Source organism: Chrysochloris asiatica, unplaced genomic scaffold, assembly GCF_000296735.1.
Source record: "Chrysochloris asiatica unplaced genomic scaffold, ChrAsi1.0 scaffold00040, whole genome shotgun sequence".
Lineage (NCBI taxonomy): Eukaryota > Metazoa > Chordata > Mammalia > Afrosoricida > Chrysochloridae > Chrysochloris > Chrysochloris asiatica.
In genome coordinates, this window is record NW_006408558.1 from 20,681,220 (window position 1) to 20,693,961 (window position 12,742).

At 44.9% G+C, this 12,742-nt stretch overlaps 1 protein-coding gene across 4 annotated transcripts in view; it reads left to right on the top strand.

The window, feature by feature from the left end:
* Window positions 1-12,134: 12,134 nt before the first annotated feature.
* The window catches only part of SF1 (splicing factor 1), a 14,296-nt gene continuing 13,688 nt past the window's right edge, over window positions 12,135-12,742 (top strand). For all 4 annotated transcript variants that reach the window (XM_006860961.1, XM_006860962.1, XM_006860960.1 and 1 more), the window contains exon 1: window positions 12,135-12,596. In XM_006860961.1, the coding sequence (XP_006861023.1) occupies window positions 12,566-12,596 (31 nt within the window). In that variant the 5' untranslated portion in view covers window positions 12,135-12,565. The remainder of the gene's footprint in view (window positions 12,597-12,742) is intronic.

Consider the following 12,742-nt stretch of genomic DNA (forward strand, 5'->3'; position numbering starts at 1 on the left):
ACTGGGGTTTTTTTTTTGTTTTTTTTTTGACATGATAAAAATAAAAGCGCTGCAGTAAATATTCCCTGCCCATCGATGGACTCAAGTGTGGCAACAATAGTGAGGTTGGCCCACGATCGGGCAGTGTTTCATTCTTCTGTGCATAAGGTCGCTATGAGTCGGTGCCGACTCAATGGCACCTAACAACAACAACAACAACGTCACTCTGTTCCTACTCCAGTGTTCCATTGGGGCCCTCAGGGAAGCGTCATGGTCACTGTGAGACATTGCTGTCAAGTTGTCCTCTCTGGGGGATGAGGAGCCGATGTCACGCCTGTGGGAAAGCAGAAGAGGCACTGGCCCCTAACATAGCCTTCCTGGTATGAGGAGACCAAGGGGAGAGGGACTGTGCTGTTGGAGACAGCGTGGGATTTGAAGTGTCCACTGTAGCATGTCCAGCACCTGGTAACTTCCTGGAACCCAAACCCTAGGCTGTTGAGTCCATCTGACTCACAGTGACGATATGGGGCGAGCAGAACTGGTCATAGGGTTTCCAAGGTGGTCATCTTCACCAAAGCTGACCACCACATTTCTCCTACAGAGTAGCTGCTGAGCTTGAACTGCCAGCCTTTTGGGGTAGAGCGGGGCACTGTCAGGGCTTCTGACTTATAAAAATCCTATAGGACCTGGTTGTTGTTGTTGTTAAGTACCGTTGAGTCAATTTCGACTCATAGCGATGCTATATAGGGTTTCCCAGGGGCAGCTGGTGGATTTGAACATCAGTAATTCACAGGCCAGTGCTGAAGGGTTTCCAAGGTGGTAATCTTTACAGGGAGTCCTGGTGTGGTGCTGTGGGTTAATGCAACAGACTGCAAAGCCGTTTGAACTACAAGGTTGGTGGTTCAAGCTCACTAGCTGCTGCTTGGAAACCCTACACAGGGTCACTATGGGTCAGAACCGACTTGATGGCACTTAACAATAACAACAACCTTTACAGAGGCAGATTACAGTGTCAAATTACCCACTAAGCAAGGTAGGCACAGCCTACTTGTGCTTACTAATTGCTAGAGAACAATTTCATATTTTTCACATCAACAGATTCTGTTTCTAGGTGTGACAGGCAACCGTCTCCTTCCCAACCCCACAGCACTTTCCTGTGGGACTAAAGCCTTTTCAAATTTACAATCCCTGACAGGGACAGAGTACCCAATAAGTAAGGTAAACACAGGCTTACTTGTGCTTACTTACTAATCAGCAGTGAACAGTTTCACGTGTCTTTATCACCACATTCAAGATATGAAACCCATGTGAAATGTTTACCTTGCTTACTGGGTAATCTACCCCTGGCAGCTCACCACAGCTTTCAACAGATCAACCGGTGAGTTGGAACAGTCAACTTTTTGGTTTGCAATTGAGTGCTTAACCACTGGGCCACCAGGTGCTTTTTCTGGGAATCAGGAACCAAACCAAACCCACTGCCATGCAGACAATTCCAACTTGTAGCGATGCAATAGGACAGGGCAGAACTGCTTCCTAGGGTTTCAGGGCCTGTAAATCCTTTATGGAGTGAATGAGCTCACCTTTCTCTCAAGGAGCAGCTGGTGGGTTCCAAGTGATGACCTTTTGGTTAGCAGTCCAGCATTTAACTCACTGCACCAGCAGACTCAGAAACACTTACCAGATGAAGGAATAAACATGATAGAAGGAGGAAGACTCATTAACAACCTGCGATATGCAAATGATACAACCTTGCTTGCTGAAAGTGAAGAGGACTTGAAACATTTACTGATGAAGACCAAAGAGCACAGCCTTCGGTATGGATTGCATCTCAATGTAAAGAAAACAAAAATCCTCACCACTGGACCAATAAACAACATTCTTATCAACGGAGAAAAGATTGAAGTTGTCAAGGACCTCATTCTTCTTGGATCAACTATCAACACTTGCGGAAGCAGCAGTCAAGAAATCAAATGACGTATTGTATTAGGCAAATCTGCTGCACAAGACCTTTTTAAAGTGTTGAAGAGCAAAGATGTCAGCTTGAGGACTAAGGTGCGCCTGACCCAAGCCATGGTATTTTCAATAACCTCATATGCATGTGAAAGCTGGACAGTGAATAAGGAAGACCATAGAAGAGTTGATGCCTTTGATTTATGGTGTTGGAGGAGAATATTGAAAGTGTCATGGCTGCCAAAAGAACCAATAGGTTCATTTTGGAACAAGTGCAGCCAGAGTGCTCCTTGGAGGTCAGGATGGCCAAACTTCATTTCTCATACTTTGGACATGTTTTCAGGAGAGACCAGTCACTGGAGAAGGACATCATGTTTGGTAAGTTGGAAGGTCAGAGAAAAAGAGGAAGACCCCCAACGAGATGGATTGGCCAAGTGGTAGCATCGATGGACTCAAGTGTGGCAACAGTAGTGAGATTGGGCCAGGATCAGACAGTGTTTAATTCTCTTATTCTGCTGTGCATAAAGTCGCTATAGGTCGGTACCGACTCCATGACACCTAACAACAACAACAAGGGTGAAGAGGCGGCCTAGTGTCGGTCCTGGACTTGTCAGCCACCCCATCTTGGTGAGCTTCATTCTAATTCATTTGTAAGGAAACATTGTACTGGTGTGGAGTCCTGGTATGGCATGGCAGGATAAATACAGGACCACAAGGTTGGTTTGAACCACAAGGTAGGCAGTTCAAACTCATCAAGCACTCCTTGGAAACCTATACTAGGTCACTGTGAGTTGAAACCAACTGAATGGCACTTAACAACGACCACTCTGTTGGGGGGTGGGGTCTTCCTTTTTGACTGACCCTCCACTTTACCAAGCATGGCATTCTGCTCCAGGGATTGGACCCTCCTGATAATATGTCTGAAGTTTGAGGCACAAAGTCTCACCATCCTGGCTTCCAAGGAACCTTCTGGATGTACTTCTAACAACACACATTTGTTTGTTCTCTAGCAGTCTATGGTATGCTTAATATTCTTCTCCAACACCATTAACATAAATGCATCAATTCTTTTTCAGTCTTCCTGATTCACTATCTAAGGAGCTCTGGTAGCATAGTGGTTACGAATCAGGCTGCGAACCGCAAGGTCAGCAGTTCGAAACTACCAGATGAGAAAGATGAGGCTTTCTGCTCCCATAAAGATTTACAGCCTTGGAGACCCTGTAACCTGTACAGGGTTGCTGTGAATCAGAACCGACTCCACGGCATATAACCACCACCACAAACGTTAACATTCAATTAAAACAGTAAATCACATCAAACTGCATAGTCTGACCGCATTTCACAAAGGTCAACGATAAGCAAAACAAAGGATCTATTGTTTGGCGACCCAGGCACATGTGTGGGAAGCCAACGTACAAGGGAAGCTAGCACAGGAAAGATGAAGGCAATGGAAGGCACAGGCAGGAGGGCAAAGGTTAAAGTGCAAAGAGGTCAAAGCTGTTAACTGATGGCATGTGAAGGGGCTGCAATCAATGTAATGACACCAAGTGCATGATTCCTTGACTATGGAACTAATCTGTTCTATAAACTGTCACTCAATTCACAATAAAAAGTTCAAATTAAAAAAAAAAAAAAGAAAAGAAACCAAGGAAAGGAAAAAAGAAACAAAGGGCAGGAAAAAAGGGACCAAAGGAAGGAAAAAGCCCCAAAGTAAGAGATGGTGGTTCCTTCCCACCCTGAGGTGTCAAATTTGTAACATAGTTCCTAACTCACACAGTATGTGAAAAAATTTAAATAAGAATAATTACAAAAAAGCTGAAACCTTTTAGTGGCTGAAAACCCAAAGAAAAAACCTAGGATAATCCTTTCCTGGAGGATGAGTTGAAGTGGAAAAGGATCCTATCTGTATTCTTTATAGAATTATGGGCAGAATTCTCTCCCTGTAGTTGCTTTCTGCTATTAATTATTTGAAAAAAACAAGCTGCATTATCAAGGTAGAGTACAGTCACCCACACATACTACCTATATACCATTCGATGAGTTTTTGACATATGTTTACACCATGAAACCATTTCCACCAACTGTCTGTCAGTTTGTCATATCATGGTGGCTTGTGAGTTGCTGTGATTCTGGAAGCTATGCCACAGGTATTTTAAATAGCAGCAGGGTCACCCACGATGGACAGGTTTCAGATGAGCTTCCAGATGATGACAACTGGGAAGAAGGAAAGCTGGACTACTTCCAAATATTTACTCAGAGAAAGCCTTCTGAATAGCAGTGGAACACTGTCAGCACCAGATAGATTATTGAATATTGAAACATGATGAGCACCAGAATATTGTCAGATATAGTGCCGGGAGATGAACCCCTCAGGTTGGAAGACACTCAAAATGCAACTGGGGAAGAGCTGTCTCCTCAAAGTAGAGCTGGCTGTGATGGAACAATTGTAGTAAAGCCTCAGGACTTTCATTTGCTGATGGGGCACAACGCAAAATGAAGAGAAACAGCTGTAAAAATCCATGAATAATCAGATCATGGAAACTGCCAAGTATGAATCTAGCAAAATTGGAAAGTGTCAGAAATGAAATGGAACGCATAAACATCGATATCCTAGGCATTAGTGAGCTGAATGGACTGGTACTGGCCATTCTGAATCTGACAATCACGTGGTTTATTAAGCCGGGAATGACAAATTGAATAGGAATGGTGTTGCAGTCATCATCAGAAAGAACACATCAAGAGAAGTCATGAAGTACAACGCTGTGATGGGATCATATCCATACGCCTACAAGGAATATCACTATTCTTCAAATTTATCAAATTTACACACCAACTTCTTCAGTCTGAAATTGATCAAACATGAAGTCAAGATATATTGATCATTACTCGTGATTGGAATCCAAAGGTTGGGAAAAAAAGGAAGGATTAGTAGTTGGAAAATATGGCCTTGGTGATAGAAACGATGCTGGAGATCGCATGACAGAATATTGCAAGACCAATGACTTCTTCATTGTGAATTCCTTTTTTTTTTTTTTAATGTTTTATTGTGAATTGTGTGATAGTCTACATGGGAGAACATTAGCTTTACATTCATTCCATCATCTATCATTTCATTGGCATAGTTACCATCCCGTCCATGCATCCTCACCCAACCAAAGGATGTATCCTGTAAGCCTGAAACACACACACACACACACACACACACACACACACCCCACCACAGTCCTCAGCCCCTTTCCATATCCTGATCCTGAGTCCCCAGCCACACCATCTCTTGACATCTCTTCTCTGTCTCCATCTCAGGCCTCACTGGGTAGGATCCCGCTCTCCGCTCTTCTCCATTGATGGTCCCAGGGTCCTCTGTTCCTAGACTGAAAAGTTAATCACTCCCCTCCTTGCTACAAAATGTCCACCTTTAGATTTCCAACCCTCACAATCAGTCCTGATAACAATTATTCACTATTGCATCACAGGAGACCCATTTGTATTTCGTTTCATCAGCCCTTCCTGGACAGGCTGGACACTATTCACTGGCGACTCTACCTTCCTCCATGCCCTTTGGATCTAGGTTCCCTCTTGAAAGCTTGTAAGCCAGTCACTTCTTACCTTTGTATCCCTCCCCCCATTTGGGGTAGCCAATGTCCAAGTTGCCCATCCCTGTCTACCCTTTGTGTGGAGGGGGTGGGAATAGTTCTTGCAGTAGGGACTTGTTTCCTCTTTTGAGCTACTGCATTCATAGGTGTAGGTCATGTTTATCAAATTGTACCAGATGATGCTTTTTTTCTCTTCTTTCTTCTTCGGGTTGAGCTCTGTTTATCCAGTCATTGAAGTCAGGTCAAATGGGTATCATCTGCAAGTGTGGGTGTTCTTGTGTCTGTCCAGCCTCTTTTTATTGGCTGGCTGCCCTGCTCTCCACTCTAGACCTCTGTGGCTGTGTCATTGACTCTGAGCCCATGAGTCCCCAGATGTTGCCTCGCTACTGGCCAACCAGGTCTCTACCCGGGTTCACAGTAGTTTGCTGAACGATGTAAGGCTTAGCTCACCACTTCATTGATGTTCTTCAGTCACTTCCCCTTCTGGGTGACGTGCGTGGTTGTCAATCAAAGCGTACATTTCCCTTGCATCTTAGTCTTGGAAGAGAATTTGCACTGAGAGGATCCGACCACTTGGCTTGATGTCTCCTGGGCAAGCCACCTGTATGTTCTTGTGGTAACAGTCGGACTGCCCTTATTGTTTCGTATTTTTCCTGTAGGTCCTTCTTTCAAGAAGTATCTTCTGGTTTTCTAGCTGCTCCTGGCTGGTCTGCTTGTCCTTTCAAGTGGAAAATTTCCCGTCTCTGAAGGTCTGGATGTGGTTCGGGGTGAATTCCTTTTTTAAACACATGGACCTCACCAGACATAATACACAGAAATCAAATTGACTACAAATGTGAAAAGAGACTTCACAATAGCTCCATTATCAACAGCCAACACAAGGCCAGGGACAGACTGTGGAACAGACCATCACTTGCTCATATGCAAATTTAGGCTGAAGTTGAAGAAAATGAAAACAAGTTCACAAGAGCCAAAACATGACTATGAATATATCCCACCTGAATTTAGAGATCATCTGAAGAACAGATTTGATCCATTAGACACTAAAGACTGAAGACCAGTAGAGGTGTGGGATAATATCAAGAACATCACACAGGTCGTTAAGAAAACAAGAAAAAATGAAAAGACCAAAATGGATGTCAGAAGAGAATTTGAAACTCGCTTTCCAGCGTAGAGATACTAAAACAAATGAAAAAAGTGATGAGGTACAAGAGTTGAACAGAAAATTCCAAAGGTCAGCTCAAGAATGCAAAGTCAAATATTATAATGAAATGTGCAAAGACCTAGCGTTAGATCAAAAGGGAAGAACATGACCAACATTTCTCAAGCTGAGGGAACTGAAGAAAAAAATTCAAACCTCAACTTGCATTACTGAAGAACACTATGGACAAAATATTGAATGATGGAGAAAGTATCAAAAGAATATGATACACAGAATCACTGTACCAAAAAGAAATGGTCGATGTTCAACCATTTCAAGAGGCAGCATATGATCAAGTGTGAAAGGAAGGAAGGAGTCTAAGGAGCATTGAAGTAATTGGCAAAGAACAAGGTACAGGGAATAGATGGAGTACAAATTTCTTGGAATAGATGGAGGCATTCACTCATCTATTCCAAGAAATTTGAAGGACAACTACCTGGCTAACTGACTGGAAGAAATCCATATGTGTGCCCATTCCAAAGAGAGGTGACCCAATGGGATGCAGAAATCATCTGACAAGATCACTGATATCCCATATGAGTACAGTTTTACTAAAGATAATCCAAAAATGGCTGCAACCATACATTGACAGAGAACTTCCAGAGGTTCAAGCTGATTTCAGAAGAGGACGTGGAACGGGGGACATCATTGCTGACATCAGATGGATCTTGGCTGAAAGCAGAGAACACCATTTGGTGTTTACCTGTGTTTTAATGACTACGCAAAGACTTCCAATTATGTGTATGACAAACTATGGACAACATTGTGAAGTATGAGTATTCTTGAACACTTAATTATGCTCATGAGGAACCTGTACATAGACCAAGAGGCAGTTGTTTGAATAGAATAAGGGAACACCGAATGGTTTAAAATTAGGAAAGGTGTGCACCAGGGTTACATTCTTTCACCATACTTGTTCAACCTGTATGCTGAGCAAATAATCTGAGAAACTGGAATGTATGAAGAAAAACATGGCATCAGGATGGGAGGAAGATTCATTAACGACCTGTGATACACAGATCATATAACTTTGCTTGCTGAAATCAAAGAGGACTTAAAATACTTGCTGATGAACATCAAAGAGCATGCCTTCGATATGGGTTGCACCTCAGTGTAAAGAAAACAAACATCCTCACAACTGGAACAATAAACAACATCCATATAAATAGAAGAGAATGAAGTTGTCAAAGACTTCATTTTGCTCAGATCAACCATCAGCACTTATGGAAGCAGCAGTCAAGAAATCAAACATATTACATTAGGCAAACCTGCTGCACAAGACCTCTTTAAAGTGTTAAAGAGCAAAGATGTCAGTTTGAGGACTAAGGTGTGCCTGACCCAAGCCATGGTATTTTCAATAACCTCATATGAAAGTTGGACAGTGACTAAGGAAGACCATAGAATTGACGCATTTGAGTTATGATGTTAGAGGAGAATATTGAAAGTACCATGGACTGCCAAATTACAAACAGATCTGTGTTCCAGAATGCTTCTTGGGAGCCAGGATGACCAGACTTCGTCTCTCATACTTTGGTCATATTGCCAGGAGGGACCAATGTGGTAACGTGCAGGGTCGGAGAAAAAGAGGAAGACCCCCAGTGAGAAGGCCTGCCACAGTGCCAGCAGCAGTGGGCTGTCGTAGTAGCAACGATTCTGAGGTTGGCCCAGGAGTGGGCAGTATGTTGTTCTGTTGTGTACAGGGTAGTTAGGAGTCGGTACCTACTCGATGGCATCTAAGAACAAATGAAACCATTACCACAATCAAGAAGACAATGAATACTGCCATCACTTTCAAAAGTTTCCTAGTACCCTTTTATAATCACTTCTTTTTCTTCCTGGTCTCCCCATTTTCTTTGTCAATATACGTTCATTTGTATTTTATAGAATTTGTATAGGATCACACAGTATGCATGTTTTGGTATGGCTTCTTTCGATTAGAATAACTATTTTGAGATTTGTCCATGTTATTTTGTGTATTCATAGTTCATTCCTTCTTACGGGCAACTAGTATTCCATTATATGGACACAACAGCTTCTTTAGTCATTTACTTGTAAACAGGCATTTGGATTGTTTCCAGTTTTGAGCTGCTACAAATGAAGCTAAGGAGCTCTGGTAGCGTAGTGGTTTTGAATCGGGCTGTGAACTGCAAGGTCAGCAGTTCGAAACTACCAGCTGTTCAGCCGGAGAAAGATGAGGCTTTCTGCTCCCATAAAGATTTACAGCCTCGGAAACCCTGTACAGGGTCGTTATGAGTCAGAACCGACTCCACGGCACATAACCACCAACCACCACGAATGAAGCTGCCAGGAACATACATGTACAGTCTTTTGTTGAATGTATATGTGTTGTTAAGTGCTATGGAGTTGATTCCAACTCCTAGCGACCTGTATAGGGTTTTCAAGGAGTGGCTGATGAGTTTGAACCGCCAACCTTGTGGTTCAAACTGACCTTGCAGTCCAATGTTTTGACCCACAGTGCCACACCAGGACTCATACACATACAAACACACACTCACACACACACACTTTAATTTCTCTTGGCTGGCTCTTATGGTGGTTGTTATGTACCATTAAGTTGGTTCTAATTCACAGCGACCCTATATAGAGTATCTAAGTAGTGGCTGGTGAGTTTGAACTGCCAATCTTGTGATTCAAATACAGTGTTTTACTTATCGAATGTTTCTATAATTGGAATACTACAAGTGGATGACTTTAATAAACAGAAATTTATTCTCACAGTTTGTTGTTGTTGTTAGGTGACATCGAGTCGGTACCAACCCATAGCGACCTTATGCTCAGCAGAACGAAACACTGTCCGATCCTTGGCCAACCTCACTACTGTTGCCATGCTTGAGTCCATCGATGAATGCTAGAAATGCAAATTCAGCTGGCTCTATGGGAAGGCTTTCTTCCTTTGTAGGCTCTGAGGAAGTCTTGTTTCCTTTCAGCATCAGTTGGCCCAGTATTCCTTGGAGAGCTTCATGTCTTTTGGCATCAATTTTCCCCTGGCTCTAGGAGCTTCATGGAGCAGGGACCCCAAGTCCAAAGACACACTCCATCCCTGGCTCTTCTTCCCTGGTGGTGGCAGATCCCTCTGAGCTCAGCTTGCTTGCTTACTCTCTTCAATATCTCAAAAGAGATTGACTCAACATACAACTTTAATCTGCCTCATTAACATTTTTGTATCACTGAAGGATAATTACTGGACAGCAAGGTTGGTGGTTCAAACCCAACAGCTGCTCTTTGGGAACTCTATACAGGGTTGCTATGAGTCGGAACTGACTTGGTGGCACTTACCTTTGAGTCAGTTCCGACTCATAGCAACCCTGTAGAGAGTTTCTGGGAGTCCTGGTGTGGCACTGTAGTTAATGCACTGGACTGCAAGGTCAGTTTGAACCACAAAGTTGGTGGTTCAAGCTCTCCAGTTGCTCCTTGGAACTTGGAAGCCCTGTACAGGGTCGCTATAGGTCAGAACCGACTCAACGGCACTTAACAACAGAGCTTCTTTTTTTTTTTTGAACTTTTGAATAGCGATCAAACGGCCACCACTCGTCTGTCATGCTGTGGTGGCTTGTGAGTTGCTGTGATTCTGAGGGCTATGCCACCGGTTTTTAAATAACCACCAGGGTCACCCATGGTGGACAAGTTTCAGATGAACTAACAGACAAAGACAGACTAGGAAGAAAGAGTGACAAACTACTTCTGAATTGTTAAGTCACTGAAAACCTTATGAATAGCAGAGAAACACTGTCACATACAGTGCTGGAAAATGAGCCCCTCAGGTTGGAAGGCACTCAAAATGTGACTGGGGAAGAGATGCCTCCTCAAAGTAGAGTTGACCATGATGACATGAATGGAGTTAAACTTTTGGGAAAAAAGCCCACAGGACCTTCATTTGGTGATGGGGCACAACTCAAAATTAAGAGAAACAGCTGTAAACATCCATTGAAAATCAGAACATGGAATATATGAAGTATGAATCTGGGAAAATTGGAAGTTGTCAAAAATGAAATGGAACACATAAACATTGATATCTTAGGCATTAGTGAGCTGAAATGGACTGGTATTGGCCATTTTGAATCTGACAACCACATGGTTTACTACACAGGGAATGACAAATTGAAAAGGAATGGTGTTGCATTCATAGTCAAAAAGAACATATCCAGATCAGTTATGAGGTACAATGCTGTGATAGGATAATATATGCTTTAGATGGAGGCAGAGACGATGATGTGGAGAGATGGAGTGGCTGGGGACTTGAGATCCAAAGAGGGAAAGAGATTGTGTTGACGACCAGGGGGTGGGGGTGGGGGTGGGGGTGCAGGCCTGCAGGGTATACCCTTTGGTTGGTTGATGACGCACAGACGGGATTGTAACTATGGCAATGAAACTGATATATGATAGAATGAATGTAAAACTAATGTTCTCCCATGTAAATTATCACATAATTCACAATAAAACATTTATTGTAAAAAAAAAAAAAGTGCCATGGGCTATCAAAAGAACCAACAGATCTGTTTTGGAAAAAGTGCAGCCAGAGTGATCCTTTGAGGCAAAGATGGCCAAACTTCGTCTCTCATACTTTGGACATATTGTCAGGAGGGAACAGTTCGCTAGAGAAAGACATCATGCTTGGTAAGATGGAGGGTCAGAGAAAGAGGAAGACCACCAACGACATGGATTGGCCAGGTGGCAGCAGTAGTGAGGTTGGTCCAGGATCGGACATTGTTTCGTTCTGCTGTGCACAGGGTCGCTAACCTAACAACATAGGGTTTCCTAGCAGCAGCTAGTGAACCAGTATCTTTGAGGTTTAAACCAACTTTGTAGTCAAGCGCATTGACCAACAATGCCACCCTATAGGGCAGAATAAAATGGCCCCATAAGGTTTCCAAGACTATCATCCTTGTAGGAAACGAACGCCACATGTCTCCAAAAGAGTGCGGGTGAGTTCGAACTGCCGGACTGAGTTAGCAGCCAAACAATTTAATCACTGCGCCACCAGGACGAACTCAAAGAAAACAGGAAGTCTCTTTTTACCGGCAGCGTCAACGGATCCGGATAACGGGCGCGCGCCGGCTCCTCCCCAGCTCCCGCCCCAAGGTTCCAGGTTACTATGGGAATCGGGAATGACGTAACTTAGGACTTCCGCTTCGGACTCAGGGGGCCACCACGCACTGGGATGGTGAGGCGGCAGTGCCAAATCTACGCATGCGCACTCCCGGCCCCTGGTTCCTCTTTGGGGCCAAATCCTTCCCTCTGTGACCTCTTGCTTAAACCTTTCGAAACTGTTTCCCGTGAGAGGGGAATAGGCAAAGAATCGAGAGAGCGACAGCCAATCCTAAAACGTTACGATGCAACGAAGAGTGACTGATTTAAACCCTTTCAGCCAATGATACAGCGCCTCATCCGAACGTCATAGTTTGTCCCACCTCCTCCGCTGCTTTCTGGACTGCGAGCTTAGTTCGCGCAGTAACAAATGAAGTGGGCGCTGCGCCACCTCCCCGCTCGCCAGGCTCCGCCATTTCCTCTCTCGGCCTAACGGCTCGGCCAATCCCAGCGCAACAGCGAGCCAGGTTGGGGGCCGGCCAATCGGAGTCCGCCGATCGCGACCTCGCGCCTCGCGCCTGCCCAATCGAGACCCCAGCACTGTCGTCCGGACCGCCCCCGCGGCGCCCTCTCTCCTCCCTCTTTGTGAGTCTCGCGCCGCCACCGCCCGCCGCGTGAGAGGACGGCTCCGCGCGTTCCACGGCCGCGCAGACCGCCCCCCCCACCGGAAGATTCGCGAAGAAGAAGCCGTCGCCCGTAAGGAAAAAGAGCCGCTGGTGCCGGTCGCGGGGGCGCCATGGCGACCGGAGCGAACGCTACGCCGCTGGGTAAGCTGGGCCCCCCCGGCCTCCCGGGCCCCAAAGGGGGCTTCGAGCCGGGGCCGCCGCCTGCCCCCGGGCCTGGGGCGGGGCTACCGGTGGCCGGGCCGCCGCCGCCTCCACCGTCCGCGGGAGTGATGGGGGCCTTGAACGCA